The sequence below is a fragment of the Salmo trutta genome, chromosome 12, assembly GCF_901001165.1.
Source record: "Salmo trutta chromosome 12, fSalTru1.1, whole genome shotgun sequence".
Taxonomy (NCBI): domain Eukaryota; kingdom Metazoa; phylum Chordata; class Actinopteri; order Salmoniformes; family Salmonidae; genus Salmo; species Salmo trutta.
Window position 1 is genome coordinate 81,313,901 of NC_042968.1, and position 27,138 is coordinate 81,341,038.

The 27,138-nt window shown below is 41.4% G+C and overlaps 4 protein-coding genes and 1 non-coding gene across 8 annotated transcripts; 3 read left to right on the forward strand and 2 right to left on the reverse strand.

The window, feature by feature from the left end:
- Nucleotides 1-4,950: 4,950 nt before the first annotated feature.
- On the reverse strand, nt 4,951-17,321 carry LOC115204382 (aristaless-related homeobox protein-like). Of its 3 annotated transcripts, XM_029769905.1 has the most exons (7): nt 16,787-17,321; nt 16,180-16,302; nt 15,827-15,890; nt 7,894-8,428; nt 6,880-6,925; nt 5,749-6,053; nt 4,951-5,590 (listed from the first exon to the last, which is right to left on the reverse strand). In XM_029769905.1, exons 4-7 carry the CDS (start codon nt 8,355-8,357, stop codon nt 5,365-5,367), a joined length of 1,041 nt encoding a protein of 346 aa, XP_029625765.1. In that variant the 5' UTR covers nt 8,358-8,428; nt 15,827-15,890; nt 16,180-16,302; nt 16,787-17,321; the 3' UTR covers nt 4,951-5,364. The 3 variants fall into 3 exon arrangements, 2 of the variants coding, with proteins under 2 accessions (XP_029625765.1, XP_029625764.1); XM_029769904.1 differs by lacking the exons at nt 15,827-15,890; nt 16,180-16,302; nt 16,787-17,321 and adding an exon at nt 9,000-10,160 and having other exon boundaries at nt 4,958-5,590; XR_003880358.1 differs by lacking the exons at nt 4,951-5,590; nt 5,749-6,053; nt 6,880-6,925; nt 7,894-8,428 and adding an exon at nt 14,268-14,385.
- Nucleotides 10,158-12,195, forward strand: spag16 (sperm associated antigen 16). The gene has a single exon (XM_029769900.1). The coding sequence runs from the start codon at nt 10,166-10,168 to the stop codon at nt 12,020-12,022; it is 1,857 nt and encodes a 618-aa protein (XP_029625760.1). The 5' UTR covers nt 10,158-10,165; the 3' UTR covers nt 12,023-12,195.
- Nucleotides 12,389-15,715, forward strand: LOC115204380 (coiled-coil domain-containing protein 82). Its single transcript, XM_029769903.1, has 7 exons — nt 12,389-13,249; nt 13,411-13,636; nt 13,729-13,821; nt 13,919-14,043; nt 14,206-14,376; nt 14,622-14,810; nt 15,074-15,715. Exons 1-7 carry the CDS (start codon nt 12,728-12,730, stop codon nt 15,137-15,139), a joined length of 1,392 nt encoding a protein of 463 aa, XP_029625763.1. The 5' UTR covers nt 12,389-12,727; the 3' UTR covers nt 15,140-15,715.
- trnac-gca (transfer RNA cysteine (anticodon GCA)) lies at nt 17,309-17,380 on the forward strand. The gene has a single exon. It is a non-coding gene; the product is annotated as a tRNA-Cys (tRNA).
- An 802-nt stretch (nt 17,381-18,182) lies between these two features.
- On the reverse strand, nt 18,183-25,278 carry LOC115204379 (protein O-glucosyltransferase 3). 2 transcript variants are annotated; one of them, XM_029769902.1, is made up of 9 exons: nt 25,231-25,278; nt 24,946-25,032; nt 22,497-22,694; nt 21,830-22,113; nt 21,407-21,623; nt 21,113-21,309; nt 20,743-20,937; nt 18,792-18,896; nt 18,183-18,665 (listed from the first exon to the last, which is right to left on the reverse strand). In XM_029769902.1, the coding sequence occupies exons 3-9, from the start codon at nt 22,591-22,593 to the stop codon at nt 18,522-18,524; spliced, it is 1,239 nt and encodes a 412-aa protein (XP_029625762.1). In that variant the 5' UTR covers nt 22,594-22,694; nt 24,946-25,032; nt 25,231-25,278; the 3' UTR covers nt 18,183-18,521. The 2 variants fall into 2 exon arrangements, with proteins under 2 accessions (XP_029625762.1, XP_029625761.1); XM_029769901.1 differs by having other exon boundaries at nt 24,946-25,265.
- Between the last annotated feature and the right edge of the window lie 1,860 nt (nt 25,279-27,138).

A 27,138-nucleotide genomic window follows, 5' to 3' on the forward strand; every position in this document is an offset into this window, starting at 1 on the left:
AGAATGCATTGGTTTAAATGTTAGTGAACGCTTTGGGAGTTTGTAGTGAAAGGCAGGGAGGCTAGTTAGATGTGTAATCAATAGATGAACGCTCATCTGTCTAGGCCGGACTCCAAGGGAGAGGCTAGCAGGATTCTTTCTCTGTCCTCTGTTCTTCAGACACCACTTAGGCATTCAAGGTTTGCTGCATATATTTATTCATCAATTTATTTGTATTCCCCCTGATTCAAGGGCCACTGTTCAGCAGCACACAACAGTTCACACGTATAATTCTGAGAAAACACACACACAGACATACACACATCAAGACTTATAAACACACACCTCTACAGATTTAGAAAATGCATTTGCATGTTAAACTCCATGGCGTTTCCCACCCTTCAATTAGACGTTGTACTGATTCACTCATACATTTCCACATAGCTGAAAGTATGCAATACCTTATTGCAATACCTTCTAGTCATGTAGCACCCAACACTTTAAGCAGCTAGGCTAAAAGTAATGATAACTACATGTGCATTCCTACACTCAAAATGGAATGCACAACTTGTTCCAACATGAAAGGCGACCCAATTGGACATTTGATTTATTCTTCCCTATGAATATTTCTGCCAATGCTGTTGAGATGAGACCAGAGAACCTAATGATTGGCCTCTGTTCTGTGGTTCACTGATCAGGCCTCTGTCATTTAGTTCCTGGCAGATTTGGCTGCTGGTCATCTGAGAACAGACCTGCAAATGCATAGATACCTCACAAATGTGTTCTCTCACCCGCAATGCATGGCAACCTTTCAAACCCATTTTCCCCTAAATCATTCAGGCACATTTGTTCCCTTTTCCTCTTAAAACTCAATAGCTCAGGAATAAGCTCTGATTTCTGAATAGGACGGGCAACAGCGAAGAGAGAGGGATGAAGAGAGGGATGAAGAGAGAAATGAAGAGAGAAATGTCAGAAGGAGAAGAGGATGGAAATTCAAGGGGGATGGCGCTCACAGCTAATCTACATGTAGACCACAATCCTCTCTGCCTGATTGGTGTCTACCAAGTTAAATGTGGAGGCAATTTAAAACACAGTGTGAGCTATTCGGTGAAACGTAAAAAACGCAGACGATTGAATATCCAATATCAACAGATTCTCTGTCGACTTTGATTGTATTCTCTTGTGAACAACTTTTCATTCCCCCTCCTGCTACTGCGCGCTCTCATGCCCTGTATCTGTAACTCCTCATACTCATGTCCTATAATGTGGTCTGTGTGATTATATGCATATTTACATGTAATTTACCACATTGATAACCTAAAATGGTCCTTAATCTGCTCTGCTCATTTTCTCTCAGGCTCCATGTCTTGCTGGGACTCACTCAGCCCACCTATCATCCCCCTGAGCCCTGCACCATTGTGAATCCACTGGTACAATTGTCAAACCAATTATTAATTCTCTGCAATTACAATCGCACAAAGAACTTTTCTCTGCTCAGAGTGATGATTAAATTAACAGCTATTCCAGCTGCCTAATAACATCTAATAGAATATTCATAAGCAGCTCAAATGGAATGTGTTATCTCCATTAACTTCATCATGCTCACTTAATTACATGCTTGTTATTGTATTTACACCTTGTTAGCACTCACTGAAGCTGACACACTTTGTGACTGGCTGTACAGCCTGTAGAAGAGATTATCACAGCATCTCTCTCTCTCGCTCTCTTTCCTCATCTCTCTCTCTCTCTCTATCGCTCTCTTTCCTCATCTCTCTCTCTATCTTTCTGTTTTGCTATTTTCTACTCTCCTTTCTTGGCTAAGTCATTTTAGCTCTCATTTTCAAAATAATGTACTCTCTTTCCTTAGCCTTTCTCTCTCCTCTCCATCTTTCTTATTCATGCTGCAAGGCATGCCATTTGACTTGTGATATGACTCCTGCTGTGCTCCTGCTGTGCTCCAGCGGTGCTTTCAGGTGAAAGTGTTCAAGGGAAAAAGATGTGTCATACAGTCTCCATCGCTTTAGAGTGATCTATCTACCTCTCCACTCCTCAGATTGTTCAAATACAAATCGGAAAGATAAAAAATCTAATCTTGAACAATTGATGGCATGATTGCTTTTGTATTGATTATCTTTAATCCTCCTCTTTATCTTCCCTGTTTTCTCTTTACTTTCTCTTGTATTGGGTTGTTTTGTGTGATCATCATATGCTCATCTCTCAGAGTTTCACCCATGACCCTCAATCTGTGCCAGTTGAGCAGTATTTGTCCAATGCTTGGAATGAGGTCTGGCTGAGTGATGGCCATTGTCACAAGCCCTGTAACTAAGGTATGGGCATTATAAGGCACTTTAAAGGATTTTTAAAAAGTATATATTTTTAATATAAACTAATTGCTAAACGGATTATTATGTTTTAAACTTACGCTTATCCCTATTCACTTATTCTTCCCTCTTTCCAAATGTATTTTCCTCTTTACATATCTTCCTCTTTCCTTAGATTCACCGGATTTCCCCTTCTGTTTGTTGATATCATCAAATTTGTACCTTCAGAATACGTAAATGGGAAGGTTTCAATTATTTCTAAATACAAATTTCGGAAAATGTTTATTCAATAATAGAGTTCTAATTTGTACTGATATATATTTTTACAAGTCGATAACCCATCTACAGAGTGGGTAAACTTTTTCTCTCTCTCATGTGCACTCTGTACTGTTCATGCTGTTGAATACACCTCTCAATTCTGTCCATAGAATGATTTCATTATTCATTTCATTGCAACACAGTTAAAAGCAAGGAAAAGTGCAAAGTTTTCCATTTGAAAGTTTATTGAAAATGAACATGTTTTTTCTATAATAGCATATAATTTCTTATGATATTTTGTACACCTCCCTCTATCTCTGAGACAGCTCCCCAATGTCCACCTTCCTCTTCCTCTCTCCTCCCTCTCTCCTCCTTCTCTCCTCCTTCTCTGCCCACATGGCAGTAAGTCAAGTTTGGTTGTAACTCCCCTACAGCTGTGAGGTGGAGTAAATAGTCCCCTTTTCTCCAACTTGGTGGGAAAAGTCAACATGCCATCTACAGAGTGGGTAAACTCTCTCTCTCTCTCTCTCTCTCTCTCTCTCTCTCTCTCTCTCTCAGTGAGTTTCTTTTTATCTTATTGATGGACTAATTTGTGATCCAACAAAATGCCTGGCATTTGAGGCATAAGTTGCACAGTGACAACTTAAAATTGGTGGCTAATGATGCCTAATGCACTTACTCATGTTTTTGCCTCTGTTTATCCAAATTATAACTTGTTGGCCTTTATTGTTTCATTGCCTGCATGTGCTGTTGTTCTTTAGTCTGATTAAACAACTTGTGTGTGGTCAAATGTGTTGAAATACATCTTGGCATTCAGAGGAGTGTTTCAGCATGGCCTGTTTCCCTCTTTGGGGCTATATACCAAAGCCTCTCAACCACCCATCACAATATGACAGGTGTTTGGCTGTTCCTCATTTTCTTCTTGCCTCTGGGTTTCCTTGTAATGCCTGGATTAGGCTACTCAATGAAATTCAATGTACTGTGTTGCTGATAGTCCTTTGAAGGGGGATTGGTGTAGGCCTATCCTGAACTATTATTCTCTCGCCATTATTCATGACATTGTCGAATATGTAAGTAGCCTGCCTCAGGGAAATAATGGAACCCCCAGCCTTTAAACAAAGTGATTTCCTTGTTGCTCTGAATGGAAAGCTATGAGATGACAAACCGCTTAATAAATAAAGTATTCTAATTGGATGAAGGAGAATGAGCTGCAAGGGAATAAACGCAAGTCACACAATGAGTGCCATACTTCAGTCATTCTTTGCTTTTCAAAATCTATCAGTCATTCAACGTCATCTCCCGTCGATGTGTATGGTTTATTCATCCTGGAACAGGCCTCACTAATCGGGTTATTGTCAATTTTTAAAGATGCGTTCTTGAGATGCCGACGAAATGCGGTATCATGAAAACAATGTTACATTTTTAAATATTTGTTTGGACTGTTTCTTTGGGTTAACTTTCACGCCATGCTATTTGAAAAGGGGAAAGGAATGGCTAAAAATGCGCGCACACATACACATAGATGTAAACGCTTGGAAAACACTTGGAAAGATAGTTGGGAAAGCGTTAGCCCTTGTAACAATGCCCCTATACTAAAGGGAATCCAGCTGGTGACAACTGAAATAAAGCTACTTCCACTGCCCCTTTTATCTAAAAATCGCTTTATTGTGTCGTTTAAATTAGACGAGATTAGTAAGTAAAAAACGCGAGGGATTTTCAATAAAAAGGGAAATTAATCCGAGAGGTAATTTCACGCTATTTGGTTCAGCAGCATGGACGGGGTCAAATTGGGCAGAAGAGTTAAATAAAGGTAAAAAAAACGGAGCGGTAACTGCTATCGAGTTAATAGCCAATGGTAGGGCTCCCGAATTAAGACGTGAGATCAAGAGGAAAAACAACTTCTACTGAGTTGGTAGGCTACGGCACCACATATGAAAATAAATTCTGTTTTTTTATGTGTCTTTTAATGCCGGTCTACGTTTTGTTGCAAAATAAATATGACCATATAAATCCCTTAATCCACACCTTTGTTCCTGTTTAAGAGTTGAATCCAGCTCTTGAGATCCATCAGTGGGACTATAAACTTGGCTACATCAATCCATACTGGGCAAGAGTATTTTTTGAGACACATCTGTTTCTCTTTTGCAAGCTTGTTAATACTGTTTCATGCTGTTGAATACACCTCTCAATTCTGTCCTCAGAATGATTTCATTTAGCATTTTTCATTTCATTGCAACACAGTTAAAAGCAAGCAAAGGTGCAAAGTTTTCCATTTGACAGTTTTTTGTCAACTGATTCATATATATATATATATATGTGTGTGTGTGTGTGTGTGTGTGTAAAATGTTCCTCCTGAAAACTTGCTTCTGGCTCATACATGATTGATCATAAATAAAAACTTGAATACCCAAGTAATTTAATAAGACTGCGAAAATCTATCTATCAACAAACACCATATCATCAATACATTAAATATACATTAGGCTTATATGATCTACAGCATTGCTCTCCTTTTAAACCTCCCCAGGGCCTAGAGCTGCTCCTTTGGTGGCCTGTAGCACCCTGTGAGAGGCTGTTAATGGGTCATTCCTGAGGGTCAAAGGGCAGTTCACTATTTGTATTTCTTCTCTCTTCTTCAGTTCATGAGGAAAGCATGTTGTGGACAGTCTGGAGTAACAGAACATTGGGACAACTAACTGGGAAAGATGAGGCCTTGTTTTGCTATAGCCTACCACTTCAAAGCTGCTATTCCTTTGGTCATGACTCCTGCTCCATGTAGAGGGAATTGGAGGGGGTTTAATGTCTCTCAACACACCTCCTTCCCAGTGGTGCTGGAAGGTAGGATGTTGAGTTGTGTCAGCTGAGCTGAGTGCTCTTTGGCTTTGAGGCGCAGTGCTGCGATACTGGAGGCCCGGCGGTCCACAGGCAAGGAGGGGGAGGCCTCTGACAAGGCCGTTGGGGGCTGGACTGGGGCCTCTACTGCAGGTATGGCCTGGCGTAAGAGTGTCAGGGGACCCATGCTGGAGAAGAGTCTGTCAATGGAAGAAGAGCGATAGGGAAGGTTGGAAGAGATAGATACAGAAGATGTCAGGGAAGGAGAGAAGTGAGAAATAATTCATTACACATATAGTCCAAAGTAACCACTTCAATCAGATGAAGCCAAACTAATATAGGTGTTGATGGTGCTCACCTTCCAAAGGAGGGGCTAATAAAGGTGGGGTGTCTAAACATGGCTGCTCCCAGGAAGGGGCCAAATCCCAGGGGGGGGGGAGAGCTGGTGAGGGGGTGGGTTAGACCCTGGAATGAGGTGGTAGCAGCTGTCCAGGCACAGTCCAGGGAGGGGTGAGAGTGGGGTGAAAAAGGACTTCCCTCCAGGTAGTGGCTTAGGTGGTGTGCTGCACCCAGGGGTCCAGAGATGGGGTGGCCCTGGGGGTGAGTCTGAACCCCAGATTTCTCTCGTTTCCGCCACTTAGCCCTACGGTTCTGGAACCACACCTTAGATAGAGGGAGGAAGAGAAAGACCATTAGGCCTAGCGTTGGGGTTAGAGTTATGTGTTTATGATTAGTATTTCAAAATGTTGGGTAACATACTTAGTATTCTCTATTTAGTATCTGTTACTTATTGAAATTGTAATTTGGACATGATAATAAAGCATGTTTTGTTCAAATTGAAAGTAAACCAATTATTGGCGACAGTGAAGAGAACAGAGAGGGATGATACCCCTCCCATACAGACTGGACACTGGTTATAAAACGAAACATACGGATTTTACGAGGTTTTATCACCTCTCCAAAATATGATTTGCTAATCTACAGCTGAAGCGAGTGAAATCTAGGGGGTTGAATGCTTAGACTGGTATCTAAGGTTGAGACTCAAAATGTAAGCAATATCCTAAAATGAGGATGCTAGGGTAGCTAGCACCTTAAACGGCGTCTATCTGACTTGAAGTGCGAGATATCATCATATCAATGCAGGACTATTACAATAAGAAGATGGGAAATCAAACAGCATTACCCGCCACCGCTATGCGATATGTTTGAACTGATATTAAGTGCACGATAAAGTCATGAACGCCCTGAAGCAAATTCCGTTTTCTGGTGTGTTTATTAAATCATTTTCCCTCTCACTGTCTAAAGGGAACTGTATTACTTAACGTAATAATAGTAATAGCAATAAAATGCAATTAGGTATATTATAGACTTTACACTTGTATTATAATGCACATTATTATAGGATATCATATAATGTTCTTGCATGTTTATCGAAATTAAATATGGCCATAATGATGTAAAATATGAACTAACAATAATTTAGACTCACTTGCACACGCGCCTCCGTGAGATTCAACTGCATCGCTAACTCCTCCCTAAATTGAAAGAAGAAAAAATGGCAAATAATATTCAGTATCATCGCTTTAAACATACAAATCCAATGATGACAATAATACAAGCCTAAAGATACAATAGAAATTACATTATATAAAATATAAAACATTGTTGGATTAGCCTACTTTCTGTGTAGGCTTCTTATAATGAAAATAAACAATGACAATTCATAGCTATCAATCTTCAAAATTCTGCTGTTTGAATCAATAGATATCCTGTCTCACAAATATGTTGCAATTATGCAAACAAATAGCTCCACCATTTAACAAACCTTTCTATCTGCAGCAGCCAACTTCAATTGACCTCTCATTACTTTAAACACTTTCGAACAATATTTTTGGAAAATATTTGTTTTTGCAACCATAATCACAATATTTCACAATTATAATTAATAATAATGAAAATTAATGTGTCACTGTCAGATCATCATTACAATGGGTTTAAAAGAATATCATATTTAAACCAATATAATAGCCTACTCTATAATATTTAATTGGTATTCTATTCCTTGCACACACACATCTTTTAATATTTCGTTTTGTTATGTGTGAATTACAGTGTACAACACGTATTATTAGTAGTAGTATTATTAATAACAAAGTAGGCTAATAATGCGTAATATGACTGTTATATAATAATTCATAACAATTTACTAAATAATATTACTGTTCTGATATTACTATTAATGATAATAAATGTTTGATATTCTTACATTTCTTAGCCCAACAATGTTCATTTATATGTTGATCACCTCAATGCAAGGATTTACCATTAAAAATGGCTAACTTTCGAATCATATCTAGACTCCCAATTTGGATTATCACAAACTGAAAGCTCAATTTTTATTTTATTTTCATAACCATAGGCCTAGCCATATATGCAACAGATTAACATTTTGATAGTGTTAAAATAGCTGATTTAAAAAAGTGCTGGCACATGAGAATTCTACCTCGTGAACACATCCGGGTAGTGCGTCTTCTGGAAAGCTCTCTCCAGCTCCTCAAGTTGATAACTTGTAAACGTAGTCCTGTATCTCCTCTGTTTTCGCTTTAGCATCCCCTCCTCTGAGTCACTGCCAGCTGAAAGGCACACGTTGTCCTCGCTATCTTTTACATCTCCATCGATGTGCAAACTCTCCCCGTTCTTCGGGGACGTTTCTACGTCTTCGCAGATGCGCTCCTTGCAAGTGTCCTCGAACTTTGGGGCGCCAAGTTCCCCCTGCCCCTCTTTCCCTCGCCCGAGGTTCTGTTCTTCCTCGCTCGGACTGTGGGACGCGTTCTCCCTGTATGATTTACTGCGGCTGATGTTAACTTGTGGCGCCTGAGTGATTTTCAGAATTTCGTGGGCTTTGTCTAGAGGACGCTCCCTGTCTTCTTGCTTCTCATGCTCGCGAATTCCGCGACTGGAGTCCATGCACTTCCCCGCTGGGCCATATAGACGCCGCAACTTGGTGGGCAGGTGTATGTCGGCATTCTTCTGAGAGGCTGTGAAGACAGATCGTTTAGTTTAAGGAACTTATAAATAATCAACAGCGCAATATGCAATATGTTTAATAACACTATTATATAGCCCCGTATAGGCTAGTCTTCTCTAAAAACCCATAGGCAGGCCTAACGAAATTGAAGTTAAATACAAAGGGCAGGCTGCACAAATGTTCATCTTAAAACTCAAACCTATTTTTTTTTGTGTTTCTCATGTTGTTTTGTTCGTATGCGTTTTGAACGCTATATCCAGTTCTTGTCTTGGGCGGGAGCTGAGTAGGCCTACCGGCACCTCAGGTTCTACTGCTTGAGCTCCTGTTCCTCTTATAGACTATTAGCTGAAACGTATAGTGGAGCTCCTGCACCTAAATACTGTATAAACACCACCGGCACCCAAAATCAGTACCGGAACCTATTTCAGTCCAAGTCAAGCACTGGCTACATCTTAACCATTAGCTGCAAATGCAATATACATTTGGACATGTTTACATTTGGACATGTATTATTTAATTGCATATTGCGCCCAAAGTAGGGTGCAAAGTGTTACAGAGAAAGTCAACCAACAACATATTACCTTCCAAAGATGCATTATGTTCCACTCTCCCAGCCAGCATTGGTAAACTTTGCATTCCTGTGAGTCTGACTTTGAGAGGACTTCTCCGGCCGAGTATGCTTTCGATGCAGTACGAGAGCATGGGGGATTTAGGTTTGCTCTCGGTTGTGTCAGAGGCATCTTTCTCACTTGGGTGGCTCATGTTTTTCGCCGCACAGGTGAGCCTCTTGTCCGGACTGAGCTTGACTGCGTAAAAGTATGTTCGTCAACCGCGCAGCCTCCCCTCTCTCTTCCCCCGTCTACACTGACATCTGAGGCTACTTTACTTGTCACAGTCCCAAATCTGTCGCATCCACGTGTTCTTGGCTTCCAATTGGTTGCCAGCTGAAGAAATAAGCATAATAGCCCCCGATTGTCAGTCAAGTTCAATTTCAAGAACCAGCCAGAATATAGCTTACTTTTTTAAAGAGCTGTTGCCATACGTTTCGATGTTAGGCTATTAGAACCCTTATACTTTAAATTCTTACGCACGTTTAGATCAGACATATGGATAGAATTATGTTATAGACCTAGGTGAGGAGGAACAATAACCTATAGGTAGGATATAGGTTATTATAGGACAGGTGATATAGGGGGACTGACGTTTTAATGTGCATCGATCAGTGCTAAGGTGTGTGTGTGTGTGTGTGTGTGTGTGTCATTGAGTAGTGCTATAACGTCAACCGTGAATTGAATATGCCACCTGCTGTAATTGTTTTGCCATTGCAGGTTAGGAAACGAACGCAGTTTTCGTTTTCTCTCTCGCTTGCTCCCTTTCTATTTCTCGCTCTCTTTATTGGCAATTTGGCATGAAGTACACAGGTAGGCCTAGCTATATAATTACATTTTTTTTTAAATCACATTGAATGCATTCAAATCAATGGCAATGGCATTAGATATTGTGTGTTTCTGTGTATTTTACGCACTCCTGCGTAATTGTTGTAGTTGAGGAATAAAGGATTGGGGAAAAAGTAAGTATTTTTTTATTTAGATTGAAAATCACCCATATTTCTCTGGTATGTAGGGTTGAATGGCTTATCAATTTCCATAGACACTTGGCAAACAGGATGTTTAATTAAACTCTCAGCTTTCGAGAATGTGTGACCATGGAGACGGGTAAACAAACACAGAAAGCTGTTGTTGGTAGAATGGCTGCGAAAAATGAAACAGCGCAAGAATCCGTCGATGGGCCATATTACCTCGAAAAGGTGTTGATACCAGATGACTCAGACGACGATTATCAATATGAGGAAGTTCTGGCCGATGAAGAAAGGAGCATGGCAGAGGGGGATGATGAGGATTTGGAGGCCGCGGTAAGAGCATTGCGCGATGCTTCAGATGGAACAGGGTCAGTGTTACAGAGGCTCAGCTCAGCTAAGCAACCCTTCTCTCACATTCCAGAAGTGGTGGACGACTTTCTCCGCAACTTCCTTGTCAAAATGGGCATGAGCAGAACTTTGGATTGCTTCCAAGCAGAGTGGTACGAAATGGAGCAGAGGGGGTTGTTGAAAACCGAGCTAGTGGAGTTTGTGCCTGACGCGTATACACACAACCAACTTCTAGACAACGAGCTGAAGAATGTACAGAGAGAGCGGGACAGCTACAGGCAGGCAGCTTCCAAAGCTAGTGAAACACTGGTCAAGCTTCAGAAAGAGAGGGATTTCCATCGTTTGCAGCATAAGCGTGTTGTCCAAGAAAAGAACAGGCTTGTTGAAGACATCAAACGACTGAAGAAGCACTATGGGTCATATGAGCCTGCACTGAAGCAGTTGAGTTATAAGTACCAAGTGGCGCTGAAACAGAAGATGCTCATCAGTTTAGAGAGGGACAGAGCATGTGGCCAGGCCAACAGCCTGGAAGCCACCCTGTGTAATGTACATTCCTCATCTACAATCCGCTCAGCCAACAGAGACACAGGTCTGCCCCCACAACAGGAGAAATATCAGAGTAAGTCTGGGAAAGGAGGCCAGCTACAGAATGATGGAATTGCCCTCAATGACCAAGACAAAGACCCAACCAAAAACACAGCTCAGAAACACCCAAAAGACTCAGAGTTTCCTGTCAGCAGCCGTGTGAACCCCTACTTAGGCCAATTTAAAGCCCTGGCCTCACACTGCCCCAAAGCATCTGGATTCCGCTTCACCAACTCACTGAAGGCCCATACCCTGCCAATAAGCTGTCTCGCCCTGCACCCCCGCAAGTTTATTGTAGCCTCCTCCAGTGACGATCAGCTCTGGAGGTTGTGGGGTATGCCCATGGGGGACATGATCATGACTGGAGAGGGTCATAGTGATTGGCTCTCTGGCTGCAGCTTTCACCCAAATGGTGGTAGTCTGGCCACCACCAGTGGAGACACAACAGTAAGGATCTGGGATTTCTCCCAAGGCCGCTGCATCCTGACTCTGGATGGCCACACCCATGCCACTTGGGGCTGCTCCTTCCACTCATGTGGGGACTTTGTGGCCTCCTGCTCAATGGACAACACTACAAAGGTGTGGGACCTGCAGAGCGAGCGCTGTCGTAACACGCTGCGTGGCCACGTTGACTCAGTCAACAGTGTTACTTTCCTGCCCTTTTCCAACACTCTTCTTACTTGTTCAGCTGATAAAACCCTGTCTTTGTGGGACGCCAGGATTGGCCTGTGTGCACAGACCTTCTATGGCCACCAGCACTCTTGCAACCATGCCACCTTTAATGCACTGGGCAACACTGTTGCCTCCTGTGATTCATACGGAGTGGTCAAACTATGGGATGTGAGGAAAGTAGCAGCCATGATAACCATGGACACTGGGCCACATCCCAGCAACCAAATGGCCTTTAGCCCGTCAGGCCGAACACTGGCTATCGCCAGTAATGATGGCTCAGTTAAGCTGGTGGAGCTGGCATCTACTCAGGTGTCCAGTTTATTGGGCCATGATGATGCTGTCCAGAGTGTAGTCTTTGATCACAAGGGGGAGTACTTATTATCAGCTGGGTCAGATGGTGCCATTCTCATCTGGTCATGAAATTAATAAATGCTTCAAATGATTTTTAGCTGATTATTAAATGTAAAATAGACTTCTAATTGCTGACATGTGTTACATTGTTTGATTCTTGCACAGAATTCTGTTCTCCAATTATCTTATTTTTGAAGAACATTTACCACTTTTCCTGAATAAAATAAGATATTTTAAAGATGTTTTATAATTTACTAATTTATTTCTGAATTGAAGCATGAATAAGGTTTTAATGACCTTATTTGCATGATTCACATTAGCTATGCCTATGATTAATACAAATCACTAATTGAATTGACACAAGTAGTCTACCAGTAAAGAAAAACCTAGTCGTTTCTCTCTAGAATGCCCAGGTGCGGCGCTATGATTTTAGTAGGCCTTTTTTGAGTGGAGAGCGGAAGTGGGAAGAAGCACAGACACAACATCTACAAAAACAAAACAAAACGTGCACACGAGATACAATTGGATGTTTCAATTTTTTAAGGTTCACCGAGATTAAAGCTTGGTATCAACTTAGAGTAACGTTGTTTACATATGGTTGCTCGCATAGATAATGTTTTGTAGGCGACATTTTACACAAATGAGCATGTTCTGCATCTCACATTAGCTAGCTAATTGCTAACGTTAGCCAGCCAGCCAGCCAGGGAGCTAGGGTTGGTAACGTTATTTAACTTTTATTTGGTCAGTTAACTTAGCAGCACTGTGTAAGCAACCATGGAAAGCCTGTACAAGCGTCAAGTGTTCGCGACGATGCGAAAAAATAAAGCTGAAGCAAAGAAGAAAAGGGCTCAAATCGGTCTGCCGTCGTCTATCCTTGATGACAGTGACGAGGAGTCATGCGCGAGCACGACCAGCATCAGCGCCTCAGACTCAGAGAGTGAGGATCAGAATTCGGACAGCGGGAGCGAAAGTACACCTGCCAGTGAAGAACAGAGTGAAGGTAGTAGCTCCAGCGAAGGTAGATCCCGTCCTCGTCGGAAGCGCGTCCTCGCTGACAGCTCCAGCGACTCTGACAGCGACGTAGGAACCAAACCCAAACGGAAAGTCGTTCCCAAAAAACGCATTAAACAGCAAAGTCAAGATTCTGATTCGGCGGACCAAAGTGCTGCACAAAATGCCAAACAATTTGCTGAAGCCAAAGAGACCGCAGCTAAACGAAAGCAACGCCAGTCTCAACTCCTGGCATTATCCAAGAAGATGAAGTCCCGCGTCCCGAAACGCAGGGGCACGTTGGAGGTAGCTTATCACCATATATAATGTAAACGAACATAACAGCAGTATCTTTAAGTGTTGAGCCATTGTGCAAAATCATGTCACATACACCCATAAAATGTCCGTAAGGTACTGAGGAAATGTTTAACATTGTTTTACAACCAATGTTTTGTTCGCTTGTAAAGATTCAGGATTCGGGTGAAGAAGAGAAAGTTAAAGAAGCGAAAGATGCTAGTGGTGACGAGGATGATGACCACAACGATGATGCCCCTGAACTATTGGTGGGCAGTAGTGAAGAAGAGGCGGCAGATGACAGCGACAGTCTGAAGGACTTCATAGTTGAGGATAAGAAAAAGACTGGGGACAAGGAGTCGTCGTCAGATGAAAAGGCTGTTTCTCTTCCACGCCAGTGTGAGTCTTAGCTGACACTATATCATGGGTCAATGTTTACAGCTGAAATCACCATTACTATGTGTTATGATTCATTTTCCTCTTTTTGCTAGTCATCACTGGGTCTCAGCTCAATCACTTTCAAGTGGTCGTCAAAGCCCTTATGATCAACGTCCTGGATGAAACCTTTCTCAAGTCTCTTTATGGTAAGTGTTTTTTTTTACAATAATGGGTCTTTAACACCATCCCCAATTGACTATCATCCAAGTGTAGGGAATATAATTGGTTGATCACTGTGAACAGGCGGTGATCGGACGAAGCGATATGCTCAGGAGATGATGGCGTCGCTGTTCCACTTTGATGAGCGGACAATCCTCCCTCGCCTGGAGAACCTAAAACAGAGGAGCCGCTGGACTGACCGGTACAAGGTGAAGAAACATTTCAGATAACTTAAGTCATTCAACATTGGCTGCATATTCACTGATCTGTATACATCTATGCTTGTACTTTGGCTAAGACTTCCATTCTTTACATTATGTGAAAAAACAATATATGCAAACTGAGGCATGTGTTTTTGTGTCCATGTACAGGAGCGGGTGGAGTGTTACCCCAAGGTCCAGCTGATGAAGTTAGGATTGCATGGGAGTGTTTGTGAGGCATGCAAGCTCCAGCGACAGTGCAGTTTCAGTGTGAGTCTCTCGGGGCAACTGTATGACCTCAACAGCCTCCAAGAGGACCAATTCATGCCCAGTGACACACAGGTACCACATCTGAGAAGAAACCAACAGTCTTTGTTTTATCCATTGCTGTCCCCAGATGAACGCATATAGTACGTGACGTTGGCATCCCATAAAATCCACCCTAACAAAAAGTACATCACCACAGATCAAATAATTATGTATCCTTATCCTTGCACCAATTTAACCTTTTGTGAAATGTCAGGTTTGCAATTTGTCTGAGGGTTTTCCACAACAGGAAAACCTTGCATGTCTTTCTTAAATTACAGGCTTTCAGTGTGGGCTCTGTTTGTGCCAGCCGAACAGAGGTGTATCATGCTCTGAAACACTTCAAGTACCACTTGTTTCAACACTGCCGGACAGTGATGGCGGAGGAGAAGAATGGCGAGGAGGAGCCGGTAAAGGAAACTGTGAAAAGGGTGTTCACAAAACTGGAGGAGAGTGGCTGGATCTCAGAGGTATATACCCCACTTACCCTCCATAAGTACTCATTGAATCATTAAATCAAATTTTGTCACATGCGCCAAATACAAGTGTATACCTTACCGTGAAATGCCTACTTACAAGCTCTTAACCAACAGTTCAAGAGTTATCTAATGCCTGTTTCAGTAAACCCTCTTTACTTGTTCCCCCAAACTCCACGTGTAGAATAGAAAGCAATGCTCTCCTATTTTCTTTACCGACCATCACTCGCTGTTTCACTCCCATGTCTCTCTCTTAGGAATATGAGAAGTTCCAGGACCATCTCAATGATGCAGACTACTTCCAGGAGGAGAAGCTAGACTGAAGGTTTACGACAGACAGGATCATGGATCCATATCTACATCCATTTAAGTTTTACTGTTTATTCTGCACATTGTTAGGAAAGTGTTTTATTCATATAGACATTTGACTTTCATTCAATGTAAACATTTAAGATTGTACTGAAAGCTTTTTAATAACTATTTCCTCCTTTAGTCATTACCCTATACAAAGACATCTATTGTACCTGTATTTTATATCAGTAAATACTCATAAGCAACCAAAACATTTAGTGCAGACATATGTTATATACTGTATGTGCAAAGATGAAGCAGAAAACTCTGGTACTGCTGTAAATCAAATAAATGCTACCACTGAGTGTTTTCTTTAAACTGTCCCTACTAAGTTGAAGCAGTGTTGTCCTTCTAATAGTTAAGATAATGTCAAATGGAGTTTGCTACAACAGATGAACTCAAATTAATTGACTATATAAAACATGAGTAATGTTCTGTGGACTGCAGTATAGGATGGTACAACTCTTGTGAGTTGCTTATTTTCTATTAAAAACGCCTGTGTGCTGCTTCGTAACACAAACCAATAATAAAAACTACATTAAACAACATGTTGTCCATCCTCATACATTCATATTTCACACCGCAATTGTATCTGGCATGTAAAAAACTTTCAGAAATAAACCCACAGACAAATGTAACACTAGTCAGGAGACTCTTACATCAGTCCCAATTTGTACTCCATCCTGAGATGTGGCTCTCCCATCAATTCACATTGAGCTGGATCTGCAAGAAAATATAAATATGACCACATTTGTCACATCCCTTTGTAAAACAGCTGAATGGCAGTTTTGAAATACTCCAGTAAACTATACAAATAAAGTTGCATACTAATTATGCTCCAAAACATTTAATGGGTATAGCAACCAACGTTTCTGCACGCAGTGCTGTGCTTTCTTCAGGATTGAAGAAACCACTGCGTGCCAAAACGTTGGTTGCTACACCCATTAAATGATCAGGGGCATAATTGATTAGTGTGTGCAACTGTTTTTTTTTATAGTATTCAAATACTCACCATTAGGAACGTCCTCAAACCAGATGCTCTCATCACTCCCACTGAGTGTATCTAGGACAAGGTTGGAACTTTGCAAAATAATTTAGGAATTCCTACAATCTGGCACACTCAGACGAGAGTGCTCTGAAATTGGAGTTGATAGCCAGAGTGAATTTACGAACACACCCTTTGTAGGAAGTCAAAAGCCGAGTCTCCTCGGATAAGATGACAGTGTAATAAAGTGTGGGAAAGACAGATGCCTGTGTAGTACACAATCAAATACACTGAAAACTAACTAGATAGCAATTAAATGTACAATCATTTTGTTAGCTTAGTACATTTAGCAAGGTAACTAGCTAGCTAGCAAATTCCTAGAGAACTTGATGTAGCTGGCTAAGTAGCTAGTATGGATCACTGTATGGATGGACCAAACAAAGCTAGCTGGCTATACCGGTAAATGGTTAGCTAACGTCAGCTAGCTACTTATCTAGCTAGTTAGCTGTAACATTGTTTTTGACCTCTCGAAATGGGATCAGTATGAAAAGCTTTTCTAGAGTAATATGCTATATGGTACTGGGTTATAAGAAATTGTTACAAAGCTGGCTAGCAAACTACTCAAAATGCTCACCATGGCTGCTGTCTTGTCATTCAATTGAACAAATACTAACTGCCTACTTCCGGTGTAGGCTCTGAAACTTTATATTTATTTTATTTAACTGGGCAAGTTAGTTAAGAACAAATTCTTATTTACAATGATGCCTACCAAAAGAAAAAAGGTATCCTGCGGGGCCGAGGGCTGGGATTAAAATAAATTAAATACAAATGTAGGACAAAACACACATCACCACAACTAGCTAGCGTCGAGCTACTACTAGATATATATACTTGGTTTGTATCAAAACTGTAGCGATAGACTTTAGTCAAAACATTTAAAATATCTAGGAAATAAAACCACAAGCAGGCCAAAGTGAAGTCAATGTTATAATACTCCACGTAAGTTTTACAATCTAAGCATAGCCATCTCAGTGCTGTTGAACGAGTAGCTGTTAGTACTAAAAACAAACCCTACATACATTTTACAATATACGCATCTCTGTGCTGTTCAACAAGTAGCTATATATGTTAAAAGATTCCATTATTTACACGCACAGGGGGTATAGCTCAGTGGTAGAGCATTTGACTGCAGATCAAGAGGTCCCCGGTTCAAATCCGGGTGCCCCCTCATTTTTGTGATTTTTAGCCTTAGTTACAGACAAGACTGATGGACAACAAGCAACAGCAACTATGAAGCAAATATGTAGTTTAATTGCACAATCATAGGTTATTGTCACGAGTCTTGCTCTGAAGGCAGAATCGAGCGATTTCCGCTAGATGGTTTAACAGCAAAGTCAAACGTTTCGCTTTTTGGTCTTAATTTAAGGTTAGGGTTAGGCATTATGGTTAGCAGTTAGCAGATTTGATGACTTTGTGGCTGTGACAGCTAGTGACCACTCTGCAGAGCCTCTTCCAGACCAATATTTATGCCCGAAAAACGCTAACCTGCTTTAGAAGAGTCCAAAAAGCAATCAATCTATAGTATATCATGCCAACAAATTGTTTTATATTGTCCCCATCCAAGGAATATCTATAGTAATGGAGACTCTTAGAACAGTTGTGGCTGCTTTGCGTGATGTATTGTTGTCTCTACCTTCCTGCCCTTCGTGCTTTTGTCTGTGCCCAATAATGTTTGTACCCTGTGCTTCTGCCATGTTGTGTTGCTACCATGTTGTTGTTATGTGCTGCTGCCATGCTATGTTGTCATCTTAGGTCTCTCTTGTCGTGATGTGATTTGTCCTATATATTTATTTCATTTTTAATCCCAGCCCCCATCCCTGTAGCAGGCCTTTGCCTTTTGGTAGGCCATCATTGTAAATAAGAATGTGATTATAACTGACTTGCCTAGTTAAATAAAGGTTAAATTAAATAAAAATACATAACCAAGGCAAATGACATGATCTTGGTCAAACAACACCAAAGGCAATCTAAGAAAATATAAAAAAAATATCAATTTTTATAAAAATGTAATCATGATGACCATCATACAATTACAAAATGCAGTACAAAATATCACACAGGACAGTGAAAAGAGTGGAAATAGATGCTTGCATAATAGTCTTGTCAATAAAGCAGTCATATTCCAGGCCCAGCAAAGTGAGCTGTGACATGGTCCCTCTGGCTCAAACCAAATGGAATATTTCTCTATATGAATGTTGGTACATCCACTTAGCTAGCAGTCCTGGTCAGAGCAGTAATTCTTCATTTAATAAGCACTTTCTGTATTGAAATAGCTAGGGTCTCTCCCCTTTCCTTTCACAGTGTTTTGATCAGAGTTCATCCTTTTTCTGGCTGGGATCATCTACTTGAGGCTCTCGCTGACAGCTGCAAAGGGCACTCTGGTCTGAAGGCTGGGGCACCAGCTCCATATCTGGATGTTGTGTCGGCCGGCTTGTCTGACGCTCAGAGTACATCTGTTATGAAAGGAAAGAACATCCACAGCCGGGTTTCTTTTATCAACGATAAGAATGCTACCTTAATATATGAGCTGATTTAGCATTGGCAAGCATAGCATAAAGACAATACCAGGAGGCAATTACCTGTAGCACACTATAATAGTAACAGTACAGTCTGTTCGGTTGTACCAGCTCTCTTACAATTGCCTGGCCTGCTTTAGCGATTGCCTGTGCTTCAGCATCATTCTCCTGCAGGGAAAAAAAAGACATTACTATCTTAATCAAATATCCACAAAAAAACAGCAAAATCCTAATGGTAAAAAAATGCATTCGCATTGCAAGCAGACAAACATACAAATGGTAGCAATGCATATTGACACACATTGACATGCACTCCTTGGCATGTCCTTCCTTAACATGCACTTACTGCTTGGCATACGATGCAAGGCGTTACAGAGGGTAGTGCGTACGGCCCAGTACATCACTGGGGCCGAGCTCCCTGCCATCCAGGACCTCTATACCATGCAGTGTCAGAAGAAGGCCCTAAAAATTGTCAAAAGACTCCAGCCACCCAAGTCATACTGTTCTCTCTGCTACTGCATGCCAAGCAGTACTGATGCACCAAGTTCGGAACCAACAGGGCTCTGAACATGCTTCTACCCACCCCAAGCCATAAGACTGCTAAATAGTTAACCAAATAGCTACCCAGACTATCTGCATTGACCCCCTTTGCACTAACTCTTTTGACTCATCACATATGCTGCTACTACGGCTTATGATCTATCCTGTTGCCTAGTCACTTTACCCCTACCAACAGTGCATTCGGAAAGTATTCATACCCCTTGACTTTTTCCACATTTTGTTCCACATACAGCCTTATTCTTAAATGGACATTCAGAGAATTGTCCCGAAGCCACTCCTGCGTTGTCTTGGCTGTCTGCTTAGGGTCATTGTCCTGCTGGAAGCTGAACCGTCGCCCCAGTCTGAAGTCCTGAGCACTGTGGAGCAGGTTTTTAATCAAGGATCTCTCTGTACTTTGCTCCGTTCACCTTTCCCTCGATCCTGACTAGTCTCCAAGTCCCTGGAACTGAAAAACATCCCCACAGCATGATGCTGCCACCACCACCATGCTTCACCGTAGGGATGGTGCCTGGTTTCCTCCAGACGTTACGCTTGGCATTAAGGCCAAATAATTCAATCTTGGTTTCATCAGACCACAGAATCTTGTTTCTCATGGTCTGAGAGTCCTTTAGGTGCCTTTTGGCAAACTCCAAGCGGGCTGTCATGTGCCTTTTACTGAGGAGTGGCTTCCATCTGGCCACTCTACCATAAAGGCCTGATTGATGGAGTGCTGCAGAGATGGTTGTCCTTCTGGAAGGTTCTCCCATCTCCACAGAGGAACTCTGGAACTCTGTCAGAGTGGCCATTGGTTTCTGTTCAGAGTGACCAGACATTTTTTGGTACCCTTCCCCAGATCTGTGCCTAGACACAATCCTGTCTCAAGAGCTCTATGGACAATTCCATCAACCTCATGGCTTTGTTTTTGCTCTGACATGCAGTGTCAACAGTGGCACCTTATATAGACAGGTGCCTTTCCAAATCATGTCCAATCAATTGAATTTACCACAGGTGGACTCCAATCAAGTTGTAGAAAATCTCAAGGATGATCAATGGAAACAGGATGCAACTGAGCTCAATTTCGAGTCTCATAGCAAAGGGGCTGAATACTTATGTAAATAAGGTGTTTTTTATTTTCAATACATTTGCAAAAATGTCTAAACTTTTTCGCTTTGTCATTATGGGGTATTATGTGTAGATTGATGAGGGAAAACATTAATTTAATCAATTTTAGAATAAGGCTGTAAAGTAACAAAATGTGGAAAAAGTGAAGGGGTCTGAATACTTTCCGAATGCATTGTATATTGCCAAGTTATCGTTACTCATTGTGTATTTATTCCTCATGTTATCTTTCTATTATTTTTCTCTCTGCATTGTTGGGAAGGGTCCGTAAGTAAGCATTTCATTATTAGTTTTCCCCATGTTGTTTACGTAACACGTGACAATTTTTTTTTGATTTGACTCTCTCCCTTCTTACCTTAGCCCACTCAATCTTTTGGATGAGGTCAGAGAGACTCCTCTTCACAGGGATGTAGTGGGTGCCTGGCTTCAGATGGGTGTAGAAATGCTCATAATATGGTGAGATCTGCTTCAGCACCAAACTGTTACCCAGCATCAGGTAAGGGAACCTGTAAGCTGCCACTGTGCCATCCACGTTCACCTGATACTTATACTGTAAATGGGAGAGGGAACTCAAGGTGTCACAGCTCTGAATAAATAAATACAAAATCAACAATGGCTAACATTTCTTTATCTTCTCACTTCTCACTACTCACACAGGTAAAATCAGTTTTCAAATGGGAAACTGCTGGCTTTGGGTGATTGTAGTGTTCAGAATGTTCCCTCACCTTGAAGAAGTCAAAGAATCCAACAAGATTTGCTTTCCCCAGATCCTTCTCCCTTTCCCTGAAAAAGAACCAGCCGGTGATCCCGGCATCTAGCAGCTCTGGGTTTTTCTTGGACAGAGTGACTAGGTGTAGGCGCTCTTCACGACTGTCCCGGCCACGGAAGAAGGCCTGTTCCGTTTTGTTGGCCCAAGGGGGACCTAGACACCAAGGAAACGGAATAAGGTTATTGTGAGTAATGAGGTGTAAGTAAGCAGAATGAGGTTAAGGGATAGTGTATGAGGTTATACGTCTTACCTGTGTTGCCTTGAACTGACAGTAGGTCATTGGAAACGCCCCTCATGGTCTCCAGGGTTGAGTGAGTGATGTCGTAGGTGGGCAGGATGATGTCTCGGGTGTCTGTGGAGCCACACCAGGAGATGATTGGAACAGGCCCAGGATCGTCATCTGCTTTCCTTGTTTCCATTGGCCAGTCTCCCACATTGATGTAAAATTCCACATCAGGCAGCCTCACCTTTCAATTCAAATTCAGAGATAAAGACAGGGGAGCTCAGTTTATGCAGAACAATGAACTAAACAATTATATTGAAAATACGGTATTAGGAGAGTTTAAGGCAAGGGACAAAGTATCACTAAACAGTTCAGAAAGGAACATGATCATACTTCTTAATGAAAGGACAGAGACTTGCACACAAAACCCCCCACAAAGCAACTCTTTACCTTCCTGGCTAGGGATAGTAACATCTCATCAGAGAACATCTTGAAGTCAGTGTATTTTCCCAGCGAGCGACGGTACACCTGGTTGTTGATGACAGCGTAGTGAATGAGACCTCCTCTGTTGGAGAACCGGCGAGGAACTTCCTGTAGGAGGCGCTGCAGGTCAATTGAGGGGAAGGCATTGAAGTCCTTCTGGATCTGGGGTTCCTCAGCAGGACACTGCATAATGCTCTGCCAGGTGGGAACATCATGCTCTGGGCAGTCACAGTACTCATGATAGACTGGGCCTGAGTATATACACCAAAGGGATGCATCATGTGGAAGTAGTGAGAATAGATCAAATTTCCAACATACTGCCATCTAGTCAAGTGTTTCCCAGCTCCAGTCCCCCCAACAGTACATATTTTTGTTATGGCCCTGGACAAGCACACCTGATTCTACTTGTCAACTAATCATCAAGCCCTTGACAAGTTAAATTATGTGTTTTTGTCTGGGGCTACAATAAAAATGTGTGCTGTTGGGGGTATTGGAGGATACACTGATCTAGCCTATATTATTCATACAGGCATACTCTGATGAGGAGTTCACTTGTAATTTCTGTCAAATGATCACACTAATCTGCTTTCATTGAAATAATCTGCGAAAGTTAGCCATTGACTGATATATGTACCTTGTAGGGTGTAAGGTGACTTGGCAACGTGACTGTCTCTGTAGAGTACTTCGACCTTCAGTCCCTTGAGGATACTGCCATACAGACGGTACCTCATCAGAAAAGAACCATCTCCTCTGTCCAGGGGAAGGGGGACGTGGATGCGGACATGCTCCTTCTGTGAGAGTGAGACAATCTTCACTCTGAATGAGTCTTTACCTACATGTAAAGAGAAATAAAATGAGTTAGATGGATCACCTCTATAATGAGAACAATAATGTAACCATAGGGTCAATTAAAGATGGAGTAATTTTCAGTCTGCAAAGACTAAGCTAACTTGGGGAATAAAAGGGTCCCCAATCATGGACACTGTTTAAGAGTTTGATTTTGTGCAGCAATAAAACATTGGCTAGAGCAACAAAAACATGTATTTAGTAGATGACAAACTCCCCATTGTATATGAGATCTCAATTGATATTGGGGTAAAAGGCCTTGAAAAGGATGGGTTGCTAAAAAGTTTCCCAAAAGAGAACTTTGATAAGGGATAGACATGAAACAGATATTAAATAATTGGGTACGTTCAACCGGATCACTTTTGTCAAGTCTGTGACTATCGTTGGTCACCGCCTTTCAAAGTGTGTTGCATTCTGGAATAAAAATTGTCTGACTTGCGTCTACATGTCCACTGCTTACTTACAAGCCATTAACTTCTATGGGCTACGTGGGAGGCTAGCGTCCCACCTGCGGGACACAATATTCAACAGCCAGTGAAATAGCATGGTGCGAAATACAAAACAGCAAAAATCTCATCATTTCATTTTCTCAAACAATCAACTATTTTACACCATTTTAAAGATAAACTTCTCGTTAATCTAACCACATTGTCCGATTTTAAAAAGGCTTTATGGCGAAAGCATAAAATTAGATTATGTTAGGACATAAACTTCACAACAAAAACCACACAGCCATTTTCCAAGCAAGGACATGCATCACAAAAACCAAAAATAGGGCTAAAATATTCACTAACCTTTGATGATCTTCATCAGATGGCACTCATAGGACTTCATGTTACACAATACATGTATGTTTTGCTCGATAAAGTTCATATTTATATCCCAAAACCCCATTTTACATTGGCGCGTGATGTTCAGAAAATGTATTCCCATCAAAACATCCGGTGAATGAGCACATCAATTTACAAAAATACTCATCATAAACATTGATAAAATTTACAACAGTTATTGAAAGAATTATAGATATACTTCTCCTTAATGCAACCGCTGTGTCAGATTTTAAAATAGCTTTACGGAGAAAGCACATTTTTCAATATTCTGAGTTCATAGCTCTTAGGAAGTGCAACGTGACCCCACAGACACTGTAGTTTCGATATGGATTCAAAAGAAGAACTACAATTCTCAGATTTCCCACTTCCTGGTTGGATTTTTCTCAGGTTTTTGCCTGCCATATGAGTTCTGTTATACTCACAGACATCATTCAAACAGTTTTGGAAACTTCAGTGTTTACTATCCACATCTACTAATAATATGCAAATATTTGACTCTGGGCCCGAGTATTAGGCAGTTTACTGTGGGCACGCTTTTCATCCGAAAATGAAAATACTGCCCCCATACCTTAAAAAGTTAACCAACAATGCAGTTTTAAGAAAAATAAGTGTTAAGTAAAAAATAGATAAGTAAATTATTTTTTTTTTTAAACAAATAATTAAAGAGCAGGGGAGAGGCTATATATACAGGGGGTACCAGTACAGAGTCAATGTAGGTTGAGTTAAAGTGACTATGCACTGCATGAACCTTACAAAAATCATGAGATCAAAGGTCATGAAGTTGACTTCAAGTTTCTGCAGTTGCTCTTCACCAATTTCATCCTGCAGCCATCACCTGCATTGTGGGAGGCGCTATTGTCAAGCAATCATTAGGGTGTTTTTACTTGACCCACACGAAAGAAACAGAAACCAATTTGCTGCAATTCATGTGTAGCCTACAGTGAATGAGGCTACATGTGATTGAGGCTCTCCCTCACTAATTGATTGCACACATGTGATTTAAGGTTGCGAGTGTGTGATATTGGTGTTGGATAAATATTTTTTCGACATAAGGAAAACATTTTATGAACAATGACAACACTGCATTTTCTGGGGCGGCAGGTAGCCTAGTGGTTGGCGCGTTGGGCCAGGGACAGAAAGATTGCTAGATCGTACCCAAGGTAAAAATCTGTCGTTCAGCCCCTGAACAAGGCCGTCATTGTAAATAATAATTTGTTCTTAACTGACTTGCCTAGTTAAATAAAATATTGATCTGAGCCTTGCTTTGGAAAACCCCATTACTTTCGGCTGTCGCAGATGCACCTCCCCCCGACGTCACTCAACTTTCGTCTTCAGTCGGTTGCTTTCGCCTTACCACTCAAACGCGCCCATTGATTTTAGGTAATTCTGCAGTTTATCAACACTTACTTGGAGAGAGGGTGAAGTTTTTCCCAGCTGAGTTGACGGCCTGGATGATGAAGTATCGGACGGGCAAAACGACTTTTGGGTCGAGCCCTGGACCCCAAACAAGACATTTTTCAGGATCGACTTCACTAGCTTGACAACACGGAAAGTCACTACAACATGTGGATAATATTAAAACTATACAAACTAACGGAAATAAACTCCGTATAGGGTTAAGTAGATTATCTTTACGCGTCATAGTTAATTTGTAAAAGTAGACTAGCAAACTAATATGTATTTTTAGGGTACCAATTATGCAGGCAGCATCTCGTCTTCAGAAAAGGGTGGAGAACGGGGGTGAAATTTTGATTTGGCGGAGTGTGATTGGACGATGTATGGACTCGTGGGTATTGAGGAATTTTGATGAAATACGCACAGGAAAATGCATTTGTTTACACAGACCAATTATCAATGAGATATTACAGAATAATGCCGTATATTACACGCTTTTAATTAAAGAAGATTCGTTTATTGTCACTCGGAACTTTTTTCCAGACTGTGAATGTACCATGAAAATATCCTCGGTGTAGTCCACTGGGATCCATACTTTAGTTCCGCTTACGCAAAGCCACAGTACATAGGCTCAACAATTTTTTTAAATAATTTAAACAAAAATATTAACTGTGCTTATATGTGCAACGCAGGGCTCTACGGTGCGAGCATTTTACTCGCATATGCGCCTAAACATCTAGCTGTGCAACCTGGAATTTTTATTTAGGAGCACCAGTGAAACTAGAAAAATGTAAGATTCTAGTTTTATTACCTCAAATATTTTTCATTGTGCTCTTCAATTTATTTGTGTTAGCAAACATTTTTCAACTTGTAAAAAAGCATAGAGCCCTGCAACAGTAGAGATGTGATTAAGTTGGCTACAATATGGATTCAATTAATGCACAGATTTAGTCCCGTTTTAGTCATGTTTTTCAACAATACAGAGGCCTGTAAGAAATTATTTTCACTAAAATGTGAATTGCTAAATAAAAATATTTGCACAATGTTACTCAAAACATTCCCCCTTTGCTAGAGTATTGACTCTTTCTCCCAAACACCACTGCTCAAGTAGTACTCTCCATCTGTAGTGGTATCTGAGTCATACTCCTCAAAGTCTGACAAACTGGACCTGTGACGTCTGATCAATGATAAGTGAATTTGAAATCTCTGTGGGCAAAATTGATGACTCATTGAACCGTAGAGGCCGGGGCAATGTCAGGCTCTTAGAGCTTAGGATGTGGTCTGTTCTATTTCGATTAACATAGGTTCTCTGGCTCAGTATGCAAGAAAAAGCTCTGGAAAGGGTCCTGTGTGAGCGACCAAGGCCTCCTGGCCCTCTGATATCCTCCAGACTCCTTAGGTCCCTTGTGGAGGCCATATCAGTTCCTGTGGAGATGTGGCTGTTTTTTGATGTTCGGTTTGAGTAAATGTTGGTGACAGAGATGGAGCGGCCATGTTTCAGGCCCAAATCTGTAGTGGTTGGAGTGCTATTCGAGTATGAGTGCTATGTGAGTTTAAAACAGCCAGTTGTACTCCTATCTGATCTACTGTCCTTACCTAATGAGCTAAAGAAGGCATCTTCATTCTCCGTGTTGAGGCTAACATGACTGGGTCTAGAACTTGTAGATTCAATCTGGGATTCTTTTACAACAGATTGACAACTAAAATAGGGTGAATGTGGATAATTTGTTCTACTTAATTCTTCCTTTGATAGTGATGGGTTTGCATTTGATATTTATATTGTGTTCCTTTCTTTGTCTTGAAAATCTAACTGGGAATTCATGGATGCTATTTTAATGGTAGGCATCGTCGGCCCATTGCAGCTTCTGTTCTGTAGTCTTAGTTTTAGCACTTCTTCGACCTCTGGACCCCTGCTCTTCCCTGTCGTTCTATTCTCACTGATGTCACTAGCTCCCTCAAGTGTTGAGGGAACCGTTTTTCCCTTTCTACCAAGCAACACGCTCTTTTCTTCTATATGTTTGCTACTGAATGTTATCCTGAGGTGATTCAACACTGGGGCCCCACAAGGGTGCATGCTCAGCCCCCTCCTGTACTCCCTGTTCACCTATGACTGCGTGGCCATGCACGCCTTCAACTCAATAATCAAGTTTGCAGACGACACAACAGTAGTAGGCTTTATTACCAACGAGACAGCCTACAGGGAGG

Bases quoted from the DNA above. Each gene is read 5' to 3' on its own strand.
- LOC115204382 (XM_029769904.1), bottom strand. From the start codon at position 9,180: ATGAGCCACCCAAGTGAGAAAGATGCCTCTGACACAACCGAGAGCAAA. The intron at 6,054-6,879 runs GTGAGTCTAAAT...CCTCTATCTAAG, and splicing joins TCACGGAGGCGCGTGTGCAA to GTGTGGTTCCAGAACCGTAG. The intron at 5,591-5,748 runs GTGAGCACCATC...TTCCATTGACAG, and splicing joins ATTAGCCCCTCCTTTGGAAG to ACTCTTCTCCAGCATGGGTC.
- spag16 (XM_029769900.1), top strand. From the start codon at position 10,166: ATGGCTGCGAAAAATGAAACAGCGCAAGAATCCGTCGATGGGCCATAT.
- LOC115204380 (XM_029769903.1), top strand. From the start codon at position 12,728: ATGGAAAGCCTGTACAAGCGTCAAGTGTTCGCGACGATGCGAAAAAAT. The intron at 13,822-13,918 runs GTAAGTGTTTTT...CACTGTGAACAG, and splicing joins CTTTCTCAAGTCTCTTTATG to GCGGTGATCGGACGAAGCGA. The intron at 14,811-15,073 runs GTATATACCCCA...TCTCTCTCTTAG, and splicing joins AGAGTGGCTGGATCTCAGAG to GAATATGAGAAGTTCCAGGA.
- LOC115204379 (XM_029769901.1), bottom strand. From the start codon at position 25,180: ATGACGCGTAAAGATAATCTACTTAACCCTATACGGAGTTTATTTCCG. The intron at 22,114-22,496 runs GTACATATATCA...GTATATACTCAG, and splicing joins GTCACCTTACACCCTACAAG to GCCCAGTCTATCATGAGTAC. The intron at 18,666-18,791 runs GTAATTGCCTCC...CTTTCATAACAG, and splicing joins ACTATTATAGTGTGCTACAG to ATGTACTCTGAGCGTCAGAC.